Below are 27859 nucleotides of genomic sequence, written 5' to 3'. Positions count from 1 at the left end.
TGGGTACTCCAGAAGACTGAGAAATTTAATTGGCAATGTAACGTTCTGAGAATTCTTAACCACTGAAAATATTAGATGTGATATTTTAAAATAATAAGCTTCATAAAACTCATTTGTTCAGCTTCATCAGTTGAGCCTCTGATAATAAGAAGCCGTTGATGAATCCAGATGACAATTATAGGAATTGTTTTTAATTTCTGTTTTCTAGTGACAATTTAGTATATTTTCTCAACAATTATAATAAAATGTAAGTCACATTAAAAAAGTTTGTTCAGTTCACCTAGGAACCCTTTTTTTCTGATATATCTAGCTATATTTTCATGAGATTAATTTAGATATTGTTATTTGGAAGCCTGCAGAGCACCATTATGGCTCACAGCTTAAACTCCGTGTGTGTCTCTGCCAGAATTTGTCTGAAGTAGCGATTATGCATATCTAAACCATTGGCTTTCTGTACTATTTCTGGGCAGACAACCTACCAGCATATGTTAGAAATAACTATATATGAATCCTCTTTTAAAAATGAAGAAGCTGACAATCTAAGGTTTTTCTCAGCACATCTCACTTTGCTGGGAATTTAATCATAAGCACAACTAAGCAGTATTTATTACATATCTATCCTGGAGAGAAAAGCAACTGAGGACTGAGTCTCTGAAAATGAAGGCAGATGATTAATCACTGGGGCAAATAGAAACATGTTTGGACTAGGTGACTTTCAGATGTCCCTTTTAACCCCTATAATTTCATGATTTTTTGTGCGTGTATTTACAAAACTAATGAGGTGATTTCCTAACAAGAGTAACTTAGGAGTTACCAGCAAGACAGGGCTACCATTTGCTGGACTGTTTGTTTAGGAGGCCATTTAAGGATAAAAAACAAATAGATTACATTGCTGGAATTAGGTGTCATGAATTGTAGACACTTAAATATAGGCTGTCTATGTGCACATAGCTATGTTAGTGACAGTACAGTAATTGTCATATGGCTGTCCTAAACAAAAGGGCTACAATAATTACCATGGCTGATTTCAAGGGAAATTTTGGTTTGATGATTTACTAGAAACTTTCTTACTGTGCTTTTTTTTTTTTTTGTCTTGTTTCCTAAAATTATTTCTGAAAATGTATTTTAGGTATATGCAAAATAACAACAACAACAACAATAATAATAATAATAATAAAAATAAAAATAAAAGTAGCAAGCAGATAAGAGTTAAATTGAATATCTCTCTAGAAGTTCCCTGTCTTTCTTAGAATCATGGAATCATAGATTCTTTTGAGTTGGAAGGAACATTTAAATGCCAGCTCATTCAACTCCCCTGCAATGAACAGAGACATCGGCAGCTAGATCTCACTGCTCAGAGTCCTGTCCAGCCTGACTCAGAATGACTCCAGGGATTGGGCATCCACAGCATCTCTGGGTAATGTGTTCCAATGCTTCACTATCCATCCTATTAAGTGCTGTTAGTCTTTAAAACACAGCAGCAGAACATGGACAGAACACGGGCAGCCTAGCAATAATATCTTTCAGTTTGCACAAACTCCTAAAATGCAATGACTACTTGGAGAGAGTTACTTTATGCAGACTAAAGCAAACCAGGGACTAACTGCTTAACAGCATAACCTACCCAGATTACAAGGCAGCTTTTAATTTACTCCTGTAGATAAATCATCTGCCCTATAGCACATACGGGCAAGAAAGTGTGAGACACTTCATGTGCTATCCTGGACACTCCTATGCTGTGAGCACCAGTTTTGTGCCATGACTGTCGGCTTTCATCCCTCCTAAGCTGTTCAAGCACAAGCATTCTGCATCTACATGACCAGATAACAAGGGAAACAATCTGATAGAAAAATACCCCTGGTAAAATAAAGGGACTATTACTAAACTGTATAAATTCCTTTCCAAGCTTTTATGATTTTTGGTATTGTATTCCACATCATAACATCATGTAGCACATTAAGTGTTAAAGAGTTAATGCTCCAGCTCCGTGATAGATTGATAGTTCTGGGTGTACCTGTCTCAGAAGAGAATAAGAACTGCATTCCCCAGAGGAGGTCTGTGAAATGCTTTGTATTTTTACGTGTTTCTGCTCAAAGGGAAAGATAAAAACTGTCTGCAGTCACGGGACTGTCTCTCTTTCCTTTGGGATCTACCCAGCAGCAGGTGCTCGCTGCCGTCTCCCTTTCAGCATTTAGTGTAAAGCCTTTGGTTTATCGGACACTCTCTTGCTCATTTTCTTTGATTTATTAGCTTCAATTCCAATTATATTGTATTATATTGCGTTATTTTGCTTTTCGATATTTAGTAAATTAGCTTTCCTCCTCAGATCGTTGCTGCTGTTTTTTTTCTAGACCCATCTCCCTTTTCCATTTTCCCTTTCCCGCTTCCCCTTTCCCAGGGCATGGGTCCGTGGGTCCCCTGCTCCAATCATCATGGAACCGGGCTAAACCAGCCTGTAAAACACTGACATTCTTAAACCTGTCCATTGTAAAACAACAGGTCCAAGAAGAGTGAAGGGATATCTAGCAGTGTAATTTTGTCACAGGAACCAAACTTAACAGAACCCACAGAAAGAGAGAAGTCTCTTGCCTGAGGTCCACAAAGCAGGAAACATTCCAGGTATGATGGACTCTGGTTTGTTTCTTCATTCAGGTTCTCAATCTATTTTGTTTTTTTGGAAATTCTGATAAATTGAGATGGTTACAGTCTTCTGACATTTCTTCTAAAGAAATTGAGATTGCTGGTTTCCTTGAATAGCGTGATTATTATTATTATTATTTTTTAATGGATGAGATAACTGGGGATTTTACATAAAATAAAACTGTTTAGGAAGGTCACCAAAATCACTGTATTATCAAAACTGATATTGTACTAAATGGTCAATTAGTAAGACAGTATGGGATTTGAACACGGAGCCTTTTTTTATTATTATTTATTTTTTTAAAGATAAGATTTTGTCATTTGTTTTTCCTATTTAGTCAAGGTTATCATTGTTTCCCTTTTCAACTCTACAACCAGATCTCTAATTCCCATTACAAGCCTGCCACAGCTAAATTAGACCATGATTTATGCAAAAAGTTCAAAGAAGTGACTTACAGAACTCTCACAGGAAGTTAGGACTTTCTGTCACGAAGTTCTCTTTCTTAATCTCTCACATTTACTCTCTTCACTACTTCCTGTTCATTAAAGTGCCATGGGAATCTAGGGATCGTCTGGTGTTTAAATTCCCAAGAATTTTAGATGCAGTTTCTATTAAGGACAAACTATGCTGAAAGTCACAGTTTGAAGAGCCTTAAGCAAAGAAAAACCTTTAAGCAACTGATGTCTTGTCATTCTGCACATGTAGTGCACAAACAGGCAATCATTTATAACAGCAGAAAAATGAATCATAGCTAGTTTTTGAACTGTTTACTTATAATTAGTTGTGTAAGCAGATATCTAAGGATACACAATAGAATAAATATCTTGTACTAATTAGTGTTGAGTTAAAATTGTTAAAATTAAAATTGTTGAGTTATTCCGCTTTTCCTCTTCTGCAAAGCTATGGGATTTACCCACAGTTCACTAACTGGTAAAATATAAAGAAAAGCAATTGCACAGAAATATAAAGAAAAGCAATTGCACAGAAATGACAAGTCATGCAAGATGGCACTCAACTCCCTAAGTTTTAGTGTCTATTTCTCCTTTAGGTCTTTGAAGAAGTTTAAAATACCCACATGTACCTGATGGATATTGCAGAGGGCATCCTGCACTGAGCCAGCACAGCAGCTGAAGGCCAGGGAGGGAAACTGTAGGGCACACCCAGAGGAACGGCACTTCTGGTTTTACATTTATATTATATCTAAACTTATATCTAACTAAATCTTGGTAGAAGACAGTGGAATATTATTCAGAGATAAACTCAACTACGGAGGAAGGGGATGTTTTTCTAAAATAATATTTGATTTGGTGCATTGTAATCAGACATGCATTTTTTTGTATTAGAATACAGAAGTATTTCCCTAAAAATAGTCAGCCTAAATAGCTTAATAGCATCATCTTAAAATTCTATATTATTGAGAAATAACAGGAACTGTCATCCTGAAGATCATTACTGGAATGAGAGTTGGATATTTCGGTCCAGGAAAGTATTTTGCATCTTATATCTAATTATCTTGTATATAACCACGTAATTCATTTGGTAACATGGAAAGTATTATTTATTAAATTCAAACTCATACACGGACGTTTTCTTTGCATATATTTACTTGGAGACACAAAGTAAAATCTCCAGACTACATAATATTTTACTGAGAAGAACTGGATTAAATTTGAAAATCTTATTATAAAAAAGAAAAAAGAAAAATGTCATTTTCATCAAAAAGAGGAAGACTCTGATGCTGTGCTGTCTGTGTGAAGATCAGATGCAGATGCAGAAAAGCTTGTGCCAGATATAGGTCAATGAATCTTAGGGTTCAGTAGGCAAACTATAGTTCAGAGGAATTTTCCAACCTTTCTACATGTGCATTTTATTTTGCCATCACAGAGCACATAATTGTTCAGTTTAAACTACCACAGTTATACAGAATTGAAATTCTTTTGGAATTTTTCACAATAGTAAAAATAAAAATTAAATTAAAATGGAAAAAAATAATAAAGAAATTTATTCAAGAAACTTTATATTTTTTCTTGTCTTTTTTTTAATTTCTGAAACACTTTTTTAAGTTTTTTTCTTTTCTGATTTTTCTTCTCCCTACAACTGCACTAAAAATTTGTTAAAAATACAAACTTACAAAGGAAGTATTGACAGATCCTTAAATACAGTAGAGAGTAGAACTGTAATAAGAACCTGTCAATACTGAAAATGAAAGAGTAGAAGAACATAAAAACGTCAATTTTCTTATCTATGTTTTGAATAATGGCATTTTTAAATTTAAAATGTGCTTCCACTAATTGCACAGCGAAGTATGACAGACAACAGGACAATTGCTTCTGTAGATCAAAGAGTCCAGTGTTAACCTGAACTTCAGTAAAATAACTCATCTCAGGCTTCTCTCTGTCACTTCCTTGCCATCATACACAGAATATTTGATACTGACTTATTTGAAAAGACTGCTCCACTATCTTATAACACATCTTGCTAATATGTGTTATACAACACAGAACTGTTAATAAAATGTTAATACAATGTTTCTCTCTGAATAGCCAATATGGCATAAAAGGTTACCCATTTTTCCTTTCCAGAAGAAAACAATTGGCATGAGACAAAAATAAAACTCACCTGAATGAAATGGCTTTTGTCACTAGTGAGAACAGACATGCTCTACTGCTTTCATCAGTATCAAATGAAAAAAAAGGCCTTGTTTTTATCTTTTTGACTAATGCAACACAAGTCAGTGTAAGTGGTTCATTCACACATGTTACTCAAAAAAAGGTAAGATTACTGTGAACTTACTTACTTAAAGACCATGTGCAGGCTGGCAAAACTATTCCAGTGCACAGACATACAATCTTGTAAAGTGCAATTACAGGCAGCATTTAACCCGTGGTACTTAAGCTGTTTTTAATGTACAGAGATGGACAGAATATATTTAATCAAGCCTATTCTGTTTAACGAATGTGCTGCTGAGTACAGAAATTACTTGTATAATTAAATCCATTCCATTATAATGGAATCATATTTTTTCGTCTCTGAATCATTTTAAAACTATTTTTAGATTTCCTAAGTGATCAAGCTGTCTATATGACTTATTAAAAGTATTTCAAATGAGTAAGCACATTTGATACTTTATGCTGTCCTGACTTCCTCAATCTCTATATTTTAAAATATAGAATATGCTGGTCGATGCTCAGCTGAACATGAGCCAGCAGTGTGCCCAGGTGGCCAAGAAGACCAACAGCATCCTGGTTTGTATCAGAAATACTGAGCCAGCAGGAATGGAAGTAAATGTCCCCCTGTACTCAGCACTGGTGAGGCTGCACCTCGAGTACTGGGTTCAGTTTTGAGCCCTTCAATACAAGTAAGACATCGCCCTGTAGCATGACCAGAGAAGGGCGACTCAACTGGTGAGGGGTTCTGGAGCACAGGCCTTATGAGTAGCAGTTGAGAGAGCTGAAATTGTTCAGTCTGGAGGAGACTAAGGGGAGACCTTATTCTCTCTGTATCTACCTGAAGAGAGGTTGTAGTGGTCTGGATGCTGGTCTCTTCTCTTGTGTAACTAGTGATAGGACTAGAGGCAGTGGCTTCAAGTTGTGCCAGGGGAGATTCAGGCTGAATGTTAGGAAATAGTACTACTCCAGAAGAGTGGTCAGGCATTGGAAAGGACTCCCTGGGGAAGTAGTGGAGTCACTGACTCTGGAGGTGTTCAAGGAACATTTAGATGTTGTGCTGAGGGACATGGTTTATTGAGAACTATTGGTGTTAGGTGGACGCTTGGACTGTACAATCTTGCAGGTCTTTTCCAACCTTGGTGATCTGTGATTCTATTCTATTCTGTCAGCCTCATAAGGTTGACAAAATAATTACTTGATTTCCATGCTTGCATACACTAGTTCTTTCCACCTGTCGTAGATATGATTATGTATACTCATTCTTGACACTAGCCATAAACATACTTACATATGCTCATTCTTGTTACTGGCTGCATTTTCATTTAGAACCACAGAACCAAGCATGCAAACACAATATTTAGTTTACCAAACAGGCTTCTGACCTCTTACTCTCCCTTAAAGCTTTGTCTCCTTTCTTCCAAGTGATAGTTGGCTTTGGAGAGGCTTGTGGCTTGCAATCAATGATAACTTCTTGGCCCTTGGTAATAATTATTGTTTTCCTCATTTGATTTAGTGGGAAAGTGGGAGCTGAAGCTGTTGGAAAGAAGCATGTTAACTGTACAGAAAATAATCATAGTTTTCCATTTAATTACATTATAATAGAGTTTGGTTTGGGGTATAGAATTTTAATTTTTGATTTTGAAATTATTGTACCACAGATTAGATGGAATTCTAGAAGGTGTTAGAAATATCATCGAAGACTCTACGGTAGGTCTGTAAGTTAATCAAGTTATTAATTGTGGAGACATTACCCACGTTAACATACTAAATTAAAATTACTTTTTAAATCCAACACTTTTAGAAATTGTATTCCACAGTTAAACAGCCACATTATCGCTACATTTTATGGAATTTGCAGGTAGCTTGTTAGAAGTAACCAGGTAAAAAATTAAAGAAATATGAGTTCCATAGCTATCTAAAATGAACTCCCTAGAGTTAATTCTTATGCACAATGCTACTGTTAGAGTAATTGGATTGCTTCCCATTTTATTTATTTATTTGTCTAAGTGCTGGGGATTGAAAAGTGAGATTTTCTTTACGAGAGACATTTAATTAATTTTTTTTTACAGATGTGTAAATCACTTTTCAAGAAGACCCACTGATTATAATAACACTATCAAGATAATAAATGTGTCAAAAAAATGCCACTAATTACTGTCATTTCACAAGAAAGGAATGCTGTAGGTACTGGAATGGACTACCCAGAATGATGGTGGTCTCTCTATTCCTGGAGGTGTTTAAGAATGGATATAATACTAAAGGACACAGTTTATTAATGGGTCAGTTTGATGGTTGGGCTTGATGATCCTGAAGGTCTTTTCCACCATGAAACATTCTATGTTAATCATAACATTCTATGTTAATCATAACATTCTATGTTATCTATCTTATTTAAGCTCATTTTGGATAAACAGAGACAACTCCTTCCCTCCCCAACTATCTCAGCTATACACATAAGAACATTTCATGCTTCATTGCCTCACATATGTAGGAATTTATTACCATTATTTTGGGTAATTTTCATACCAGAGATATGTATATGGGCAATTTATTCTGTAATTTTCCCTTTAAGAATCCAGAAAATTAAGTACAACAGCTACTTTAACTCAATATTATGCCTAAAATTCAACAGGGGCACAATTTCACTAGTGACAAAATGAAGGCCAATTTTACTGCAGCAACATGTGCTGATGATGTGCCATGCTACAGAACCTCAAAGAAAGTTTGCAGCTACTTGATAAAATAGATATAAAACAAAATGAGAAATCTTGTTAACCAACAAGGTTCTCTTTCCTGACTGAAACTCAAAGAGCAATGCAAAGTGATGGGAAGAGAGCAGCCTCTGACTGTGTCTCAGAGAAAGTGAGTCTCTCAGAATCCTGTCTCATTAACCTAGTAGAAGTCCTCTTATCACTATTGTTCTATTGTGTTATCACATTATGATTTATACAAAGCTAGAGAGTGTTGGTAAGGCACGCTTCATGTTTTTCAATAACTCCCTCTCTGAGCTTGTGAAAAATTAAAATTTTCCAACATTTTCTGAGAAACATTACCTACTGTATTTGCGTGGTATACTGGCTGAAATACTGCCAGTATTCAATCAGTTCTCCTGAATTTAAAACAAATTTTTAAACCTTAAATGTATCATCATACCTAATCACCTTTGATTAATGACCCTGCTAGAAGTAATAGAAATAATAGAAATTTAAACAGAGATTAAAATGTTTAATATTCCTCTGTTTCTTTACTTGCACTTGTATTTTAGGAATTAAAAAATATTTTCCATGTGTTTTAATTGACATAGACCTCTAATGAGAAATAGTTTCAAAATGTTACTGAGTCTGTAATTTATGAAATAAAAAAATTAAATGAATAGAAGGATATTTGCTTTCCCAGGCAATAAAGGGCTCAGTCATACATAAGTAACAAGAAGAGAAAGGAAGCCACTTTTAACTGCACTACTAAGTATAGACTGATGAAGCTGCTCTTTATCAAAAGGTGTCACGAACAAATGTAATTATTAAACAGGAAAAAAGGAGTAATTTGTGAATCTGTTCTTTTTTTTTTCACTAGTACTCACCTAAAATCTTCAGCTCGGCACTTGCATAGATGGTGCCATACTTATTTTCTGCTAAGCATTGATACATTCCAGCATCTGAGACATTCACAGCGCGAATCATCAGCACACTGTTAACCATCTCAATCCTGCTCTGTAAAGAAATGACAAAAAATAAGGCAAAGGGACAAAAGACAACATTCAGCTAAAATAAAACTGAGCAACAGTCTTCCTTGGGCTTACTTTGTTCTTGCTATCTAAGGGATGGAAAAATTAAAATAGATGATGCAGGACAGAAAAACCTAATTTGAAAGAAAATATTAACTCCCACAATTGCTGTTGTCTTATTGCTTCTTGGTGCTATCACCCTTGCATGATTTTTAAAAGCCGTTCAAGCTGGTAGCTTTAATGAGGCAAGGAGTCAATTGTGGGTGCGTGGAACGTATCTGATCTTCAAATCTCTAGCAAATCTTTGATTTCACTCATGCCACTATTTTTCATAAAAGTAGACATAGAAGATTGCTTGAATGAGTGGAAAAATTTGATTGCAAATTTCTTGTTGGAAAGGTGCAGTAATAGAAAGTAATTGCCATAGATGTAAGAGAAAGACTTTAATAGCTGTTTTGGGGTAGATGAACTTTGTGGAACTATATAAGGACTAATTTGAACTGCTATAAAGCATCTCTAGGTTTCCTTACTACAGTTGTTGGTTTTGTTAAGTATTATTAAAGAACGGTGTTTGGAAATGCAGAGGAAACTGAAAATTTCTCTTTGCTGTACATCTTTAATTTAAAATGAAATCTAATTTAAAATTTCAGAGACTAACACAACATTTGATTTATTAAGTCAGAAAGCCACAAAATATGGATATTACTTCAATCCCAAGACTGATAGCTCCCTCTAAAATGGCAGAAAATTATAAAATAAATACATGTAGCCTTATTATTAACACTTGATATCTGCAAAAAACCCTCTGTTTATGTTTCCATTCTCATTCTTTCTGTAATCAGTTGATGCTCACAGATAGAAACAACATTCACTGAGTAGAGAAATATCACATCCTTTAAATTCATAAATTCTTTCTCTGAATACTTTTATAAATGGAGACATTTTCTACCAGGATTGAGAGCTTTAATTTAATCAGGAAAAAATAAAAATAAAAAAAAAGTATGAAACAAATCTACAAAACTTTCTTTAATCTTGAGATTTTAAAAAGGTGCCAGGAGAGAAAAAAGAAACAAACAGAAAAGAAACAGAAAACAAAAACAAACAAAAACAAAACACAATGTGAATGGCATTGATGTGCTGATTATTAAGTGAGAAAAGCAGGAGAAAGTAAAACAAAAGGCAGGCTATGGCATGAGTGTTCTTTTAAAAAGAAAAGAGAATTTTATCTAGGTCTACTTTTACAATATACCAGGTGAGTGTATGAAAGATTTTACATTCTTGGAACATTTTCATGGTGTTGATGGTGAATTCTGAAAATAATTAACAGAGCTGAAAACTGATGAAAACAGAGCAATTGTTATAGGTCATATATAGTCTAAATGTTTTGGTAAGTACAAATTAATTATTCTATGCAGTAAATAATGTATTCTTGGGGTATATAATCAGGAGTCTAGTTCAGCAAAGTCGGTCCCCTGAGTTGTTACACTCTAACATAATTTTGCAATGAATATCACAGTCTAAAATGAAAAATAAGTAAATGTACTGGAGACTGGAGATAGACATTACAGGACTGGGGCAGTGTAGTTGCAAGCACAATTCAGAATGGTCCTACTTCCTATATATTTCTGAACTAGACAGAATTACTAATGACTGCAATTTTACATTAAGATGAGTCAGAGAGAACAAATGTTTAGAACTTTGTAATTACATTTCAAAAACTAATACAGAAAGCACTCATTCCTGAAGTGCTGTTCATAACTTTCTTTAATTAATCTTATTTGTATTAAAAGAAAAACACGCAACGTACTGTTGACTTCACATCTAATGTACCTGTGGCCAGAGAGGAACTCCATTTTTCAGCCAACGATACGTGGGCCTTGGCTTTCCAGTGGCTTTACATTCCCATCGGAGCTGTTCCCCACTGTCTAATTCAGTATCGTTAAGTTTCTCCACCCACTGTGGGTAGGCTGTAAGAAAAATATACCATGCTATGTATAAAGTATGCCAACTAATAAGTGTTTAACAGATATGCAAAGACCTAATCAGGTAAAGAACCTGAATTACGTTTTTTACAAAGCCTATGTCTCAGAAAGAAACATAATTAAACAAACAACCAAAGCCAAAAGAGAAAGTATGAAACTATTAAAATGAAAAACTTTAAAGGAAATACTGTAATGGCATCAGGCAGTGAGCAGTATCATAACCAAGACTAATAGAAAGTCTGACTGATTTAATAACGTCCAAAGGATTGAATTACAGTAATACATATGAATGCATTCATTATTACTGGATTTAAGGACATTTTCCTTGTAATCATAATAAAATATTTAGTAACATTGTAAGATCTAAACTACTTAAATTTTAGCAAGGATGTGTATCATTAAAGTTTCTGAGTTTCATGTAAATCTTTCAGTTTACTGGGAAACCATGATTTATTTTTCAAGGAATTAGTAAGGTAGTCGCTCATCTATTTTTTATTTTCTTGAGTTTAATTCATGTTTCAAGGGAGATAATGCTTTTGATGCTTTTAATAAAAAAACCTACATGAAATTTCCAACATTCAACACTAATATGATTTACATGGCAAGTCAATATTGAAATGCTTCCTTCCTTCTTCCTTCCTTCCTTCCTTCCTTCCTTCCTTCCTTCCTTCCTTCCTTCCTTCCTTCCTTCCTTCCTTCCTTCCTTCCTTCCTTCCTTCCTTCCTTCCTTCCTTCCTTCCTTCCTTCCTTCCTTCCTTCCTTCCTTCCTTCCTTCCTTCCTTCCTTCCTTCCTTCCTTCCTTCCTTCCTTCCTTCCTTCCGAATTCCTTCCTTCCTTCCGAATTCCTTCCTTCCTTCCTTCCTTCCGAATTCCTTCCTTCCGAATTCCTTCCTTCCTTCCTTCCGAATTCCTTCCTTCCTTCCTTCCTTCCTTCCTTCCGAATTCCTTCCTTCCTTTCTTTCTCTCTTTCTTTCTTTCTTTCTTTCTTTCTTTCTTTCTTTCTTTCTTTCTTTCTTTCTTTCTTTCTTTCTTTCTTTCTTTCTTTCTTTCTTTCTTTCTTTCTTTCTTTCTTTCTTTCTTTCTTTCTTTCTTTCTTTCTTTCTTTCTTTCTTTCTTTCTTTCTTTCTTTCTTTCTTTCTTTCTTTCTTTCTTTCTTTCTTTCTTTCTTTTTTAAGGTAGGCTGTTGTTAGTTTTGCTTGTGATTATTAATATCTGGATTTCATGTAATAATGTGTTAAAAAGTAGGGACTATATTGTAGAAATGCAAATCTTCAGTGGCCAATAAAGTATCTGTTTGTAAGATTATATCATTTAAAAAACTTTGTATGAGTCAGTGAAGTAATGAGTATTCACATGCATTCATTAAAGATATATTTGCTTAAAAGGCACATTGTGCAATATCAGTTTGGTATAATTGGGCACATTGTAGCAATATCAGTTTTCATTACAGAGAAGGTAATAGATCAAACTAATTAACTTAAAGATACTTGATATATAGATTTTCAATGGTAGAGAATAAATAGGGAATGAACTTCATTTTAAAAGAATATAAAATTCTTCTACTTGGAATAAGTAGAAATTCAGTTCTGTGATTGCAGATTCCCTTTATCAATTGTTGGATAATTGATAACGTGTTTAAATGCAAGGAACTAAGGTTAAAAATAAATCTTTGAGTCTAGATGTCATTTGACAGGTCACCAATCAAAGATATGAAAAGATTTGAAGAGGCATGACAGATGACAAACTGCTTGTAGCTTACTTCTCATGCATGTATTATAAAGACAGTGAAAGGGATGTCTATCATTCCTAAGCAGAGAACAGTCTGCATCAGAGTCCCAGACCTGATAGTTGTCAGAAACAGGTCATGTGTCATAAAAAGAATCACTCATTTCCCTTTTATTGGGGGAAAACAAATACATGATAGAGCCAGCCTCACTTCCACAACAAGGCCAAAACCAACTGCTTCCACCTTCTATATTCTCATTAATGTCAAGGGATGTTTCATAAACGTTTCTCTGTACTGAATCGCTGGATTTTTGTATTAATCAAAAGATCCCATGTAATACTTTAAAGCAGTCTGAAGGAGTCTCTGCTGACTTGTTTTCTAGTAATTGTCCTAAGAATGTAATTAAATTACAATGTTTAGCTGATGCTCTTTTGGAGTGTTTCAGTATGGCTGCAGGCTGAGAAACGCTTACTTTGAAAATGAGTAATCTAATATGATTTTGGAAAAGGTGGCAGCTGAATGAGTACCTAAAAAATCATACAAGTTAGCCAGTGGTGCCTAAAAATCATGCAATTTCAAAGTGGCACTGAAATGATGTTCTTCATACTTCACTTCTGATTTTGCTTTTTTTTTTTTTGAAACTACTACTATGCAACCCAAAATATATATGATACCATCTCACTTTTCTATAGGGAGTTTTTTGTCACCATGAACAAGACTATTAAAAATTAAATAGTGAACATGATGAGACTTAAATATTGCCTCACCAATCCTGGTTGAAGAGATGCTCTGGGCAGAAAACCACCATTCCTATGCTTTGGCCTCTGCAGTCATGTTAGCCATGCCATTGCAAGGGCAAATCATAATTGTATGATCTGTTGGTATCAATTACATTTTTCTTTTTGATACATGGATAATTTTTACCTTTATTTTTATTTATTTATTCTTTTTCTTAAAAAAAAATATTTATTCTTTTTCCTTAATAGCCTTAGGATTCATAATTTTTAAGTTCTCTATCAGCAAAGGTAATGACACTTTAGGTGAAGTAAAAGAATTCTGAATAAAATGGCAAAGCAATAGGCAGATGTAATTGGAACAGAGCTAAATGCATAATTAAAATAAATATTTAGCATACATTTTGGATTCCCTTCCTCTTTATGTTATCCTTTGCCACAGGAAAACAGAGTTCAATCTCTGCTCATTAGCAAGAGCCTTTCTCCATAATATTTAACACTTGTTCATAAACATTGTCAATAATTGAAAGAAAAATGTGGATTTACAACCTCTGACTTGATGCATTATTTTCTCTTTCTAGCAAAAAAGAAAATAAAATTAAGCATTGTTCTGATATACATGAAGACATGGAAAACCTCATTCCATAATTGCAGTTAATTTGAATTAGAAAATATAAATTCTAAAGTGTATTTAAACAGATTTGAGAAGTAAACTATTATTATTTTTCTACATTCAACATTTGTGGTTGGGCAGAAAATGGATGTTTGACAGCTGTTATCTGTACAAAAGAATTTGGGGCGTAAATCTAAGTATAGGAGGACGTGTATTATTATTCTGTGACCTTCATGGGTACTGTGCTATAACTTTCTAAAGGACTGCCAAAATTTTGAAATGATGGTCCAAAATATGATTTATTTAATGATGCAATTCTGCATCGTTTTATTTGAGGATATAAAAATATTTTATGAAAAGACATTGGCAACAAAACAGCAAGCTTACAGGTAAATTATTATATTGTCTCTGAAAAAAAAAAGATAAGATGCAGAAAATTCAGTCTACTTTCTCAAATAATTAAAAAGAAAATGGCTGAAAGTATATTTAAGAGAAAATTTTATGTAGACAGATGACTTCAGATAGTGTCCTAAAATGTGAATAAGCGTCTGGCGTTAAAAAAATCATTTTATAAACTTGTCAACATTTGAAAAGTATAAAGTAGGAGAAAAAAGGTGAGAAAGTTAAGATAACTAATTTCATCTGAAGGTACAAATATTTCCTTCTTTAGCTAGTTTCACTGTAAGTATCTGGGGCTAAACTGCAGTGACTGGTGGATACAGTTTTTATACAGAAGTTATTAAAATGGTTTTAAAAATTGGATGGTCCATTACACTACATTACAGAATATTCCTGCCCTTGACTGCTTATTCCACTGCCACATTATGTCAGACCTACCATCTGCTGTGCCAGCAGAGTTGCTTCTGCAATGCTGCTGTGAGCAAGATCAGGGAACTGATCCAGATGAGAGGAAAATAGCAAGAAATGTTCTCAGTGTCTAGCTCATATCACCACTCTGCTGGTACTTGTGAGTAAGTAACGCCTAAACAAACACAACAAGTTCAGAGAGAGAAAAAAGCAGGGACTGCACAGAGCAGATACCATTGGGAACATGGAAGTAATCAGAAGTTGTGAAGGAGCCAGGACTACAAAAAGTTAATGTCCAGTGTCTCCACCCAATTTGTATCATTTGTGCTCTCATCTGTTAATCATATTCAGCTTGAATAAAATTTCATCTAAATGACAGTATGAGTGGATCAACTGGGGAAAACCACAATCTCAAAAATAGATTGCAGTCAAATATATGTAGATGTTTTGCATTATAAAAATTATATTTTAATGACTTTGTCTACAGCTGAATTTCCACCAAGAGCTGTGACTACATCAATCTTAAATTGTCAGCATCTGTAATACCACTTTCTGAACAACATCTGAAGTATCAATTGTGTCAAACAGTCATGGTGCATCTAGATTACAGCACCAGGTAAGAAATCAGTAGTTTGTGACTAAATCCGACCAGACAGGCAAACTTAGTGCCGTGGACTTTCTCCAAAATACTCTGTGATTACCCAGATCGGATGCAATTGATAAAATGAAGATTCAAACAGACAGGTTGCTCCTGCAGAGACATGCAGATTGTGAGACCATAATATGATACAACTGGTTCTACAGTTTGTTCTAAAATTTTGCAAGGACTCCCTGGTAAGGAATGATGGTCCATATCTGAGTTTCTGAGATAAAATAACCATTGTTTCCTGGAGAAATAAGATGAAAAAGAAAATGAGCTTTTAAGTAAAACTATTAATGATAACTGTTGTTATGACCAAAAGGTGTATCAGCAAATGCTGCTTCAAGTAAATCTCCTATATCCTGGTGAATCAGCTCTCAGCAGAAGAAGCTGATAATTTTGTAAAGTAAACTTTGGCTAAACATTTTATGTCTAGAAACTTTCTTATCCAAACCATCTTACATCCTTGGAATGAGATGTCAGGGTTTGTAGAGACACTAATGTTATTTTTAGGAATGCTCTGATATGAGAGATTCACTGAGGAGTACATCATCTCAAGGCCAAGAAAAGTTACTTTAGGGGGCAATTAACAGTTTTTATTTCTTGCTCTGCTGAGCTGAAGGTTGCTGCCAGTCTCCTCCACTTGAAAGCTCTCTGTCACCTGCTCTGAACTTGCTTCCTACTAATGCAGATAGGTAAAACTTTGATTCATATATTGATTTGAATTATGTATATGATAATTTAAAATATAATAGTAGACTTTACTAACTGAAATAGAATATGTGTCTCATACAGCTGTTGAACAGAGAAATTATATAATTTGAAGTGGGCCTCTTTCTTTAATGTTTGACAGGACAAGAGGTGATGTCTTTAAACCAAAAGAGGGTAGATTTAGGTTAGATGTTAGGTAGAAATTTTTTATTCAGAGCATGGCAAGGCAAAGGAACAGGTTGCTCAGAGAGGTGGTGAATGCCCCGTCCTTGGAGATGTTCAAGGCAATGCTGGACAGGGCTCTGAGCACGTGATCTAACTGTAGGTGTTCCTCATCATCACAGAGGAGTTGGACTAGACTGGTTTTTAATGGTCACTTCAAACTCAAAAGATTCTGCAATTCCATGATACTAAGAAAGACAAGAAACATTTAGAGAATCAAGTAGAGAACAACAGAGGTTATTGGGGACTGCAAGCATCTCCTTTTTGAGGAAAGGGGATCGTTCAGCCTAGAGAAGACTAAAAGGGGGTCTTATAAACATCTGAATAAATCTCTAACAGGAGACTGTCAAGTGGGCAGCTTCCAGTGACAGCATAACAGGAAACAGGGATAAACTGCATCACAAGAAATTCCATATGATTATGCAGAATAACTTCTATACTGTGAGAGTGATGGGGCTCTGGCTACCCAGAGCAATTGTGGAGTCACCCAACCTGGAGATCTTTAAGACCTGCCCTGGACACATTCGTGTGCAACCTACTGTAGAGAACCTACTTTAGAAGAGGTTCGGACTAGGTGATCTCCAGATGTCCTTTCCAATCTGTGATTAAAAAAAAAAAAAAGGAAAAAAAAAAAAAAAAGAACAAACCTAAGAATCAGGAAAAATGAAATTTTAGGCTAGTTCTTTGAGGAAGTCAATTTGATTTGTAATTCAGGCTTCAATTCATTACCGAGAAACAAAATATATTTCTTAATTAATCATGATTTGATTTCAGAAGAAAATTATTTATTTTCTCTGGATCTTAGCATTCTTCACATATTGTGAAAACCTTGGACAAAGCATTGCTGGATAATACCATGTGCAGTTACACTTACTGTACACTTGTAGCTGTCCTCTGAAGACATTCCTTCCACGTGAGTTTTCAGCTTTACATTCGTACATCCCTGCATCCTCTAGCTGAACATTAGGTATTTCAAGAACAGCTTGGGATTTTCTCAGTCGGGCTTTACTTGGATTATGACCATTAACTTTCTTCCAAGAGATTGTTGGAACAGGGCTGAAATATTTAGTAAAATTTCTGTTAGCACTCTTTTACTATTAAGAATGTAGATTCTGTTATCTGGTAGTTTAAACATTTAATAATCTAAGGAGCAATAAAATATAATACAATGAAATTCATATATGCTTGATATAGCTCACTTTCTGCAGGGAATCTTTAACAAATGGTTTCTTACATGGATTTTGTCTGTTTCATCCACAAGGGATGCCAAGATTTTATTGAGACTGTTTCATCCACAAGGGATGCCAAGATTTTATTGAGATCAAGTAAATCATTAGAAGTGCTCTCTTTAGAGCTTCTTCAATACTCTATACTTTACTCCTGAACATGTTCACTCTGTAAAAGAAAATAACAGCTTCAAACCCTGGATTAACTGAGAAAATTCCACCACTTCCTGATTTTCCTACTATAGACCTGCAGTCATTTACTGAAGATCAGTAAGTGACACATCTGCCTATAAGTGGGATCTCATTAACATTGTACCTTGGCTAAAATAAAGCAACCAAAGTCCTGGAGATCTTTTCTGTTATAATATTTTTTAAGTTATAAAACTGTTTTGGTAGGCAGTACATATTCATGGTACTAAAACCTCTAACTGAATTACATACTTGTTCCCTAGAGTGGAAGGGTTTATCACTGTAACTTTCACAGAGGACTATGGGAAAGCTCAGATTTGTCATTTACAATAATATTGAGGGAAGTAATAAATTAGTGTTTGATTTCATTCAACTTTTTAGACCAAATGCTCCTCAGACATTTTACAGGATTTTCTTCCATGGTCTTCTGGCACATTTCTCTAAATATGGCAATAGATGTTTAAGGGAAAAAAAAAAAAGAACTATCATTTTTTGACTGTGAGTTGAGAACTAGACTACTTTGGATATTCAAAAAGATAGAAGAACATCATAAAATAAAATATAACAGTTACATGTTTATTTTCTCATAAAAATATATTTTATTTCTTTCAATTGCTTTCTAGTCTTAACTTGGATATAAATACAGTTGGACTTAGTGAAAGTTTAGATTGGGATATACATTTAGCAGAGATTAAAATTTAAAGCATCTATTCACTTCTACTATAATTTGCTCTAATCAATTGATGGGATTTGTTGTAGTTGTGTGAATCTGCAGTAAAAATAAAAACTTTTCCCGATATTTAAAACTGTCAAATTTGATATTCAACAAATAGACATGGCAACCACTTGTGTTTATAGTTCAACCTTTTATTCAGCCAGTGAAAATTTGGGAAGTGAATAAATGAAGTTGAGACTTTCAGCAGAGTTGCTCCAAATTCAAACGCCTTATTGAGATTCAAAAATACAAAGACTTCTCAATGGAGGTTAATATCTCCTGAATACCACAGATAGCTGAAATTCACTGAGCCTATAAGCACTACAACTTTCACAAAGATTGTTGGCTAATGTACAGTTTCTGGAATGTTATCCACTATTTGTTTGAACATATTGGAAATAGAGAATTGTTTAATAGAATCATAGAATCATAGGGGTTGGAAGAGACCTCAAGAGATCATCGACTCCAACCCCCCTGCCAAAGCAGTTCCCTACACCAGGTCACACAGGTAGGCATCCAGGTGGGTCTTGAATATCCCCAGAGAAGATTCCACAACCCCCCCTGGGCAGCCTGTGCCAGTGCTCTGTCACCCTCAACGTAAAGAAGTTCTTGTGCACATTCGTGCAGAACCTCCTGTGCTGCAGTTTCTGTCCGTTCCCCCTTGTCCTGTCTCCACACACTGCTGAAAAGAGTCTGGCCTCACCGCTTTGTCCCCCACACCTCAGATATTAACCTGGATCAGGTCCTCTCTCAGTCTTTTTTTCTCAAGGCTGAACAGACCCAGTTCACTCAGCCTTTCTTCATAGGAGAGATCCTCCAGGCCCTTCACCATCTTTGTGGCCCTCCGCTGGACTCTTTCCAAGAGATCTCTGTCCTTTTTATACTGGGGAGCCCAGAAAATAGCTTATTGTGTTGATTACTTGGCAAAAGATACTTTATTTTGAATGTGTGGATTAATTTCAAAGGTTCCTATAGCTCTGTTTTTTCAAAATGATTTTTTATTACTGGTCTCCACAGAAGAAATACATGAAGAACTTTTCATTTTTATCTGACAGAAGTACTCCATCCTGCTCCATTTTTAATACTAAAAATAAAAGGATACCTCTTTCTATGAAACACTAATAAAACCTACTATTTTTTCTTTACCATTTTGATATTCCAGTTGCATTCATATCATAGAATCATGACATAGAATCGTGGGTTAAAAAGGACTTCAACAGTCATCTAGTTTCAACCCCACTTACATGGGGGGATGGACAGGATCACCAACCACTAGGCACAGAGCCACATCCAGCCTTGTCTTGAATGCCTCTGGGAATGGGGCATCCACAATCTCTGTGGGCAACCTGTTCCAGTTCATCATCACCCTCAGAGTGAAAAATTTCCTCCTAACATCTAACTTAAATCTCCCTTGTCTTAGTTTAAAGCCATTCTCCCTTGTCCTATCACTATCACCCTGTGTAAACAGTTGTTCCCTCTCCTGTTTATATACTCCCTTCAAATATTGGAAGGCCACAGTTAGGTCTTCCCAGGGCCTTCTCTTCTCTAATCTAAACAAGACCAGTTCTCTCAACCCTTCCTCACAGATGAGGTGCTCCAGTCCTCTGAAGCACCTAGGGTGCACTAAAAAGAGCTAGGCCAGCTGGTCAAGGGAGGTGTTCCCCTGTGTAGTCTGCCCTGGCGAGGCTTCAACTGGAGTATTGTGTCCAGTTCTGGGCTCCCCAGTAAAAAAAAGACTGGAATCTCCTTGAAAGAGTACAGTGGAGGACTACAAAGATGATAAAGGGCCTGAAACACCTCCCTTATGGGGAAAGGCTGAGAGACCTGAGTCTGTTCAGCCTTGAAAATAGTTGACTCAGAGGGAATTTGATCCATGTCTGTAAGTATCTAAGGAGTGGGAATCAAAGGGATGAGACTGGACTCTTCTCAGCAGTGTATGGTGATAGGATGAGGGGAAATGGTCACAAACTGAAGCATAGGAAGTTCTGCACAAATTTACGTGGGAACTTCTTCACAGTGCAGTGACGGAGCACTGGCACAGCTGCACAGAGGGGTAACAGTAAAAACAATGAGGAAAAAATAAAGAAAGTATTGGTTCTATTGTCTTGGAAGAAAACTGGTTCAGTTCAAGAGAATGATAAATGATTTTTTTTTCGTGATATATATTTCCATAAAACAATGAAGATATAAACCTTTAATGTTGTCTCATTCAGCAGTTACAAGATTATTCTGAAGTTCAAGTGTTTATAAAATTTCCTTTAAATTTCCTTTAAATTTTTGAAATTTGTTTTAGTATATGCTGTAGAAATAAGTGTGTATAACATGACTTGGAAGTAAAAAAGAAACTAGACATTCTCTAAGTCATTAGGAAACATATTTTAAAAATTCACTTTTCTCTTCACCAGTATGAAGTAGTAAGTGGAGATTTTCAAAGAGGTAAAATTACTTTAGTGTGTAGATTTAATGATTTTTTTGGAAAGCACTCCCAAACTGCAAATCATTATTCATATCAACTTGTAGCTCTGTTTAATGAAGCTTCTTATTTTCATTGCATAACTCACAAGTGAGGTATGAATTTTACATCTGAAATAAAAATGTATCTATACCTATTTCTCCTTTGTGACTTGTGTGAGTATGAAATGAAAGAATGAAAAATATATGAGTAAGGGTGTGAAGGAATAAAATTATGTCTGTTCTAGAAAACTCACAAAAGCTACCATGGAAGCTAACTAAAATATGCACCTATTGTTCATCTTTTCAAATGATCCACAGCTTTATTTATTTTTTTAAGAGAACTGACAATAAAAGTATCACATTGAGTTCAATATAATGTGTGAAATTTTTAAATCTTATAACAATTATAACTCATTTTTATTTTTTGACTAAGCAGATAATGTATGGGAATATTGCTTACTTGTTGAATAAGTAGAACTGCTCACTTCTAAGTCCTATGAGTGCCTTAATACAACTTTCAGTTAAGTTAAAAGACAAGGTTTCTTCTAACTTTTGGAAAGTGGGGAATACTGCTGGTAAATTTTAACATCATTGGAGTGAAAAAAAATTAATTAATTATACCCAATTCCAATTCTTATTTATTTGATCATAAAATAAATCCAAAGAGCTCATCTGTGACTGTGATAGCCATTACTGTGTTTTTGTTCACATGGAATTCAAAGAAAATATAGTTTTGTATTTATATCTAGAAGAGATCATAAGTGTAACATTTCAATAAAATATTACTTAAGATAAATGCTCTTGAATTTTTTGAGAAATCACAAGTTTCATTAGAAATATAAATGCTATGAAAAACATATATGAAGAAATTATTTACTTTTTTTTTTTTTTTACCAAATTAACCTGAAGTAATATTTGGAAGCTTAAAATACCTTTTCCATGGATTTAAGTTCCTAATTTTCAGCTATATTTTAAATAAATTTTTCAAGTTTTTTGGGTGCAAATTGTCATCCTCTTTTGAAATATTTTACTTTCTACTGCAATTTCAAATTCCGTTTATAGTACCATGTTTTAACGGACATCACTGTTCTGAGTTGTTCCTTCAAACCCACAGGTCCACGTAATAATGTATATTGAAAAATTCTTCATGCCAGTGTATTTACAATTAGAAAATAACTGTTTGTCCTTATGCCTTCTAGCCTTGCAGCTGTGTTAAATATCTTCTAATTATTATGGGCTAATTTTGTAGGATTAAAATATTAAGGAATATCCTGAAATTCTTTCCATTGCTTGCTAGAGATGAATGTTAAATATTCACCCCTTTTTTTAGTATCCCATGTAACTTTATTCTGTTCAAATGCAGAGATTTAGTAGACTAACACACTTCTTTATACAAAGTAGAATCATAGAATCTTAGAGTTGTTTGAGTTGGAAGGGACCTTTAAAGGTCGTCTAGTCTAACTCCCCTGCAATGAACGGGGACATCCACAGCTACATTAGGAGTTCAGAGCCCTGTCCAACCTGACCTTGAATTTCTCCAGGGATGTGGCATCTACCAACTCTCTGTGCAATCTGTTCCATTTTGTCTCAACATTTAGAAGTTGGAAAATGGCAATTACTCTTACAGAAATCATAACACTAAGGCTAGAAAATTACAATTTTTCTGTTAAATTCTAAATAACCCCTTCTGTGGTTTCAGCCTTGTTCATATTGCAAAATTTCTTACTACACATAGTCATCAATGAATAATAGATGTTACATCATGGAATGGAGGAATAATGAATATGCTATTACTATTGTTAAGTATGGGCAGAAGTAAGCTCACTTTTTAACTCATTCATCCAGTGGTTTTTTTTCTAGTCTTTGTATTATCCCTATCTCAGTTTGCTGACTGGAGATACTTTAAATTTGTAGCAAAATGTCCACTTTGAAGACATAAAAAGAGTTAAGATGTCATAAGCCATTAACTTGGGTATGATTATTGTCAAGAATGTATGAGTAAACTTGAGAAGTAAAAATCGTTTATGACACATGCTGTGTGAACATAGCAGATAATGCATGAAGAATTGACAAATTTAAGCTAGAGGACACAGATATTTTAATTTAGAAAATTTGTTTAAGAAGGTGATGTTTTTAACTGATGTTCATATGGATTCTCAGCCACAGTATCATAGAAGCTCTATTTTCTTACCTTATGTAAAAATGCTTTATACTTGGCCTTCTATGTTATTTTCATCTGTCTCAAACTGTAGCTGGCACAGTAATCTAGAATTTCTAAACTCTGCTTTGAAGGTATGTGTAAAGATCAGTTCCAGAGGACCAAAGTATCAGTCTTATCTTTTCTTTCAAATTCAACATATGTACCACAAGGGAGCATCACATGTAAATACTGTGTATGGAGTGTACAAGACGTCTTTGAGTCTGCTGATCTGCTATGGAGAGTGAAGACAGTGAGACTGATGGTTTATGCTTTTAAGATTTTGTACAACATAGTACTATGTGATTTTATTTATTTATGGACAATACTGTAAAGTAGAGGAGAAGGAAACTATGAGGAGCAACTACTTATAGTTGAAAGAAATAAATTTCTTCTGATCTTTTAGACTTCTGACACAGAGAGAAATCCAACATATGTACTTCTGGATAGTAAATTTGGAACATAAATGGAAGCAGGCAGATTTCTGTAGCAAAAACATTTTGTTCTTGTCCTCAGTTTACAGGTCACCTTTGTGTAGAAGCTACAAGCAAGCATTTACAAAAATTCTCCTTTGGCTTTTAATATAAATCAAAGTTGTGTAAATTACCAAAGTATTCAGTTACATTTGCAAGTTTTCTTTGATGGTCCTCAGAGAGAAAAAGAAGGGACTGGTAATTCTGATTTTTCAAGATTGATGTCCTATTAACAGGGACTTGCAGCTTGCTGGGGTTGATATTTTCCATTTTCCTAATGTCATGCAATAAAAATAATTAAATCTAAATAACAAAATGTAAGTATGAAGCTCTTAGTCAGACTGAGGCACAATGAGACCTGGGAGTACTACCTGGAATTTACCAGTGAATCTTTATTGCATTACTATGAATGACTGCAATATTTGTAACAACATTATAAAGTTTATTCAAGAGAAAATCTACACAAAGGAGGGTAGAAATCAATCTAGCTTGAAAAATGGGAGAAAAATCCAATCCTACTCTAGCATTTTATTATATCAATTCTTATTCAGTATGAGTTAAAAATGAATTTTAAATTGATGAAAGTCTTAGATTTATTTGACATTGAAATATATATACTATGGAAGGAAACAAATCCTAGATCTGCTCCTGTCTTATACAAACAAACTGAGTTTGAAGGTGGTATGTTTGCACTCGAAAAGGTTCCTTCTCATCAAAAGTTTGTCTCCAGGTGGAAGGACATTTAGAGAATTAATTTTCCTCTGATGATTCTTCCTTTATCGGTGAAAGAGCAGAGTAGCCTTCACAGATTCCAAATTTGATACTTGATATAACTGATTAGCAAAAACTGCTTTCTAAAGAAAGAAGTGGTATGAAAGGGCATGAGGAAGCATGATTTTCTGTCATGTGGGATTTAGAAACATGTATTTGTATATGATTTTTTTTCTCTAGCTTGCAGTTTAATGTTAGTCAAATCATTCCACTGCTTGATGTTAAAATTTCCATGTTATAAAAAAAAGGAAGCACACATCTTACAGATCTATGATCTGTACATGAAAAGATCATTTTTACAATTGAAAGAAAATTGCTAAGTGTGGAATTCTACATTATGATTTACATAATATTTGACAGTCCCTACATTCTCTCTCATTTTGTTCCCCTGGTACTTGTTGTAGTAGGCGTGGACGAGACACTGGGCTGTTATGCGGATAGGACCACCCCTGCTCTGAGAGTGATGTGTGAAATGTGCTTAAGGGGCATAGACAAAGCAGGATATGTATATAAAGAGCAGTAGTGACTTATTAAACGCCATTTTTTCCATTTTCTACATCATCATATTGGTGTCTGTATGTGGCTGTGGCCCTAGCGACAAGAGATTGCTAGCCCTTGGCAGAGCGGACCTTCCAGAATGGGGACAACAGGTACTTCTACTATTTGTATGAGAAAAAAATAAAAATAAAAACCCCTACACTTTTTTTTTGTTTCTGTTGTTGTTAAATCACACATTCTATTTTTAAAGCAAAGATTGAAACTTTAGCAAGTATAGTTATAGACCACATCCTCTAATTTGTTCTAGTGAGAAATAAAATGTGATTATTCACTCAAAATTGGATTTAGCCACCACCATAATAAAAATACATATTTTATTTCCTTGATATAGCCAGAAAACCAATGAGGTTTATATAGAGAAGAAAGTAAAAGCTGTGGTACAATGTGCTGCATTGCCAAAAATACAGTGAAGAAAAGGTTGAACCGTGAAGGTCATGTAATGTGATGCAATTTGTCTTTAAATATGTCTGTGTGAAAATGTGTTTAGAAAAATTGTTTGAAATGGAAAGCATAAGTCAATCTAGAGCTATATATATGAAAAAGAAGGAAAAAAGTGCAGTATCATACTAACACTTCCTTTTTCTTGAGCTATATTCCTCTGAGGGCACAACTATTTGATTGTTGAAAAGGAATGTATTTAGAACTCTTCATACTAGCCTGGACAGAGTCCTGTACCATTGTCTTAACTATTTAAAACACTTATTTACATTTACTCTTACTTTTAAGACCCATGTAAAAATAAATTAAAAGCGCTTCCAAAATCAGAAAGTGTTCAAATGAATAGTGCTATGGCTGAAGTCATTGCAAGAGTGTTGTCACATAGTTCTGTTTGTTTGAAAAGTTAAAAAAAATACATGCCAATCCATTGTTATTGTAAAAGTTTTTTTCTGAATTTTTATTTGCCAAAAAAAAAAAAGATTTTCTGTTATGCTAGCAAAGAAACCCAAATTCAAATGATCCTAGTTTATATGACATAATTAAATGGGTGTCAGAAAACATATAGGTTCATAGGTTCATAGGTACATTAGGTTGGAAAGGACCTACAAGATCATCCAGTCCAACCATCCTCCTATCACCATCCCTACCCACTGAACTACTAAATCAAATCCCTTAGCACCTCATCTAAACGCTTCTTGAACAGCGCTAGGGATGGTGCCTCAACCACCTCCCTAGGCAGGCCATTCCAGTGCCTGACCACTCTTTCAGAGAAAAAATGTTTCCTCAGGTCTAATCTAAATCTTCCCCGGCGCAACTTGTGGCCATTCCCTCTCGTCCTGTCATTATTTATCAGGGAGAAGAGGCCCACCCCCTCCTCACCACAACCCCCCTTCAGGAAGTGGTAGAGTGCAATAAGGTCTCCTCTGAGCCTCCTCTTCTCCAGACTAAACAATCCCAGCTCCCTCAGCCGCTCCTCATAAGACTTGTGCTCCAGACCCCTCACCAGTTTTGTTGCCTTTCTCTGAACATATATATGTGTGCTACGTGTACAGGTATGCTTAAAATGAAGAAAAATCAAAACATATGGCTTTGTGTGGTTATGAAAGCAAATCGAGTTATAAAAACCATCTTCAAATAAATGTAGATAGCATAAAAACGCAGCTCAAAACACTAACACAACTAATTGCAAAATGCACTTTGATGTATAATATATATACATATATATTTAACTCCTCTGTTATATCTCTACAATCAATAAATGCACTGATTTCTTTGCCAATTATTGTTGATCATTATAAGTAGCATCATGTCATTTCAATAATATCATTTAGAGGTATTTCACTCCTGTATTATTTTGAATTCTTTAGAAACTACATGTGGATGTCTGTGACATCCACAACACAACATTTTCTCTTGTAACTGAACAAGCAACATATTGCTTAGGTCAAAATAAAATCCTTTTGGAGAATTTCTACCTGTTTAGCAATTAAATTTGAAGATAAAAGCTGCACAGCTGTAACTTGTTTAATTTCTACAGCCTAGACCCAATTTACTTAATTTCTGCAATCATAGTGACTGGCAGTTCTAAATAAACACTATTAATAAATCATTAATCTGTAACTAAAGACTTCTCTTTCAGAAATGTTTTTAGATGCCTGGAAATCTTGCTGGAATGTCTGTCATATTCACAATTACATGCATAGAGGAGAGCAGTGTTTGAGACTGCTAAATTAAAGCAAAAGAAAAACAGAAGCACGTGAATTTTGAGTCTGCAAAAACTGATATTCTATTTACAATAAAAATTCAAAACTCCAAGTCTCAGCATGTTAAATAAAGAACTAATTAGCTGCTGATTCAGCTTGGTAATGGGCACCTCTGGCAGCAGAATAAGAAAAGATCTGCACAAGCTATCAGGAATAATAGATGGGAACAAAAAAGGAAGTTATGAAAATGAACAGGGAACCTGATAAGAGGACAAGGTTTGTGTATATTAACAGTAGTTGCCCATTGCAATAGCAGCAAATGGGCTCAACTTATTAGATAACCTTGAACTCCCTGATGGATCGGGTATTCTGTTGTTTGCTTGTTTGTTTGTTTTTTGTTTGCTTGTTCAAGTTATGTGTCTAATATGAACCTTGGAAGTAAACTTATCGTAGTCTATTCTGTCAGTCTAAATCTCGAGGTGCTGGTGATGGAAAGTATTAATACCTGTTTTTTTTTGCCTACAAGTGATCATTGTGAAGGACAACATTTGGTGACCATTCTCTTCACTGGAATGTGACCATTGACTAGGAATCTGCCTGTGACCGCAATTTAATTCCAACAAGAGAAAGAAAATGAAACTAATATGTTGGTTACTGCTCCAGCTA

At 34.8% G+C, this 27859-nt stretch overlaps 1 protein-coding gene across 1 annotated transcript in view; it reads right to left on the bottom strand.

Moving 5' to 3' along the window:
- The window catches only part of CNTN5 (contactin 5), a 551533-nt gene that overhangs the window by 95103 nt on the left and 428571 nt on the right, over positions 1-27859 (bottom strand). Inside the window, exons 10-13 of the mRNA XM_065730018.1 lie at positions 17344-17525; positions 10865-11001; positions 8891-9020; positions 6693-6843 (exon numbers count right to left, since the gene is read on the bottom strand). Coding sequence (XP_065586090.1) covers positions 6693-6843; positions 8891-9020; positions 10865-11001; positions 17344-17525 — 600 coding nt within the window. The remainder of the gene's footprint in view (positions 1-6692; positions 6844-8890; positions 9021-10864; positions 11002-17343; positions 17526-27859) is intronic.

The sequence above is a fragment of the Cyrtonyx montezumae genome, unplaced genomic scaffold (genome assembly GCF_038088225.1).
Source record: "Cyrtonyx montezumae isolate F1298 unplaced genomic scaffold, pur_monq_1.0 scaffold_12, whole genome shotgun sequence".
NCBI classification, from domain to species: Eukaryota; Metazoa; Chordata; class Aves; order Galliformes; family Odontophoridae; genus Cyrtonyx; species Cyrtonyx montezumae.
Note: the sequence above shows the minus strand (reverse complement) of the source record. Positions and strands in the feature narration are given on the sequence as shown.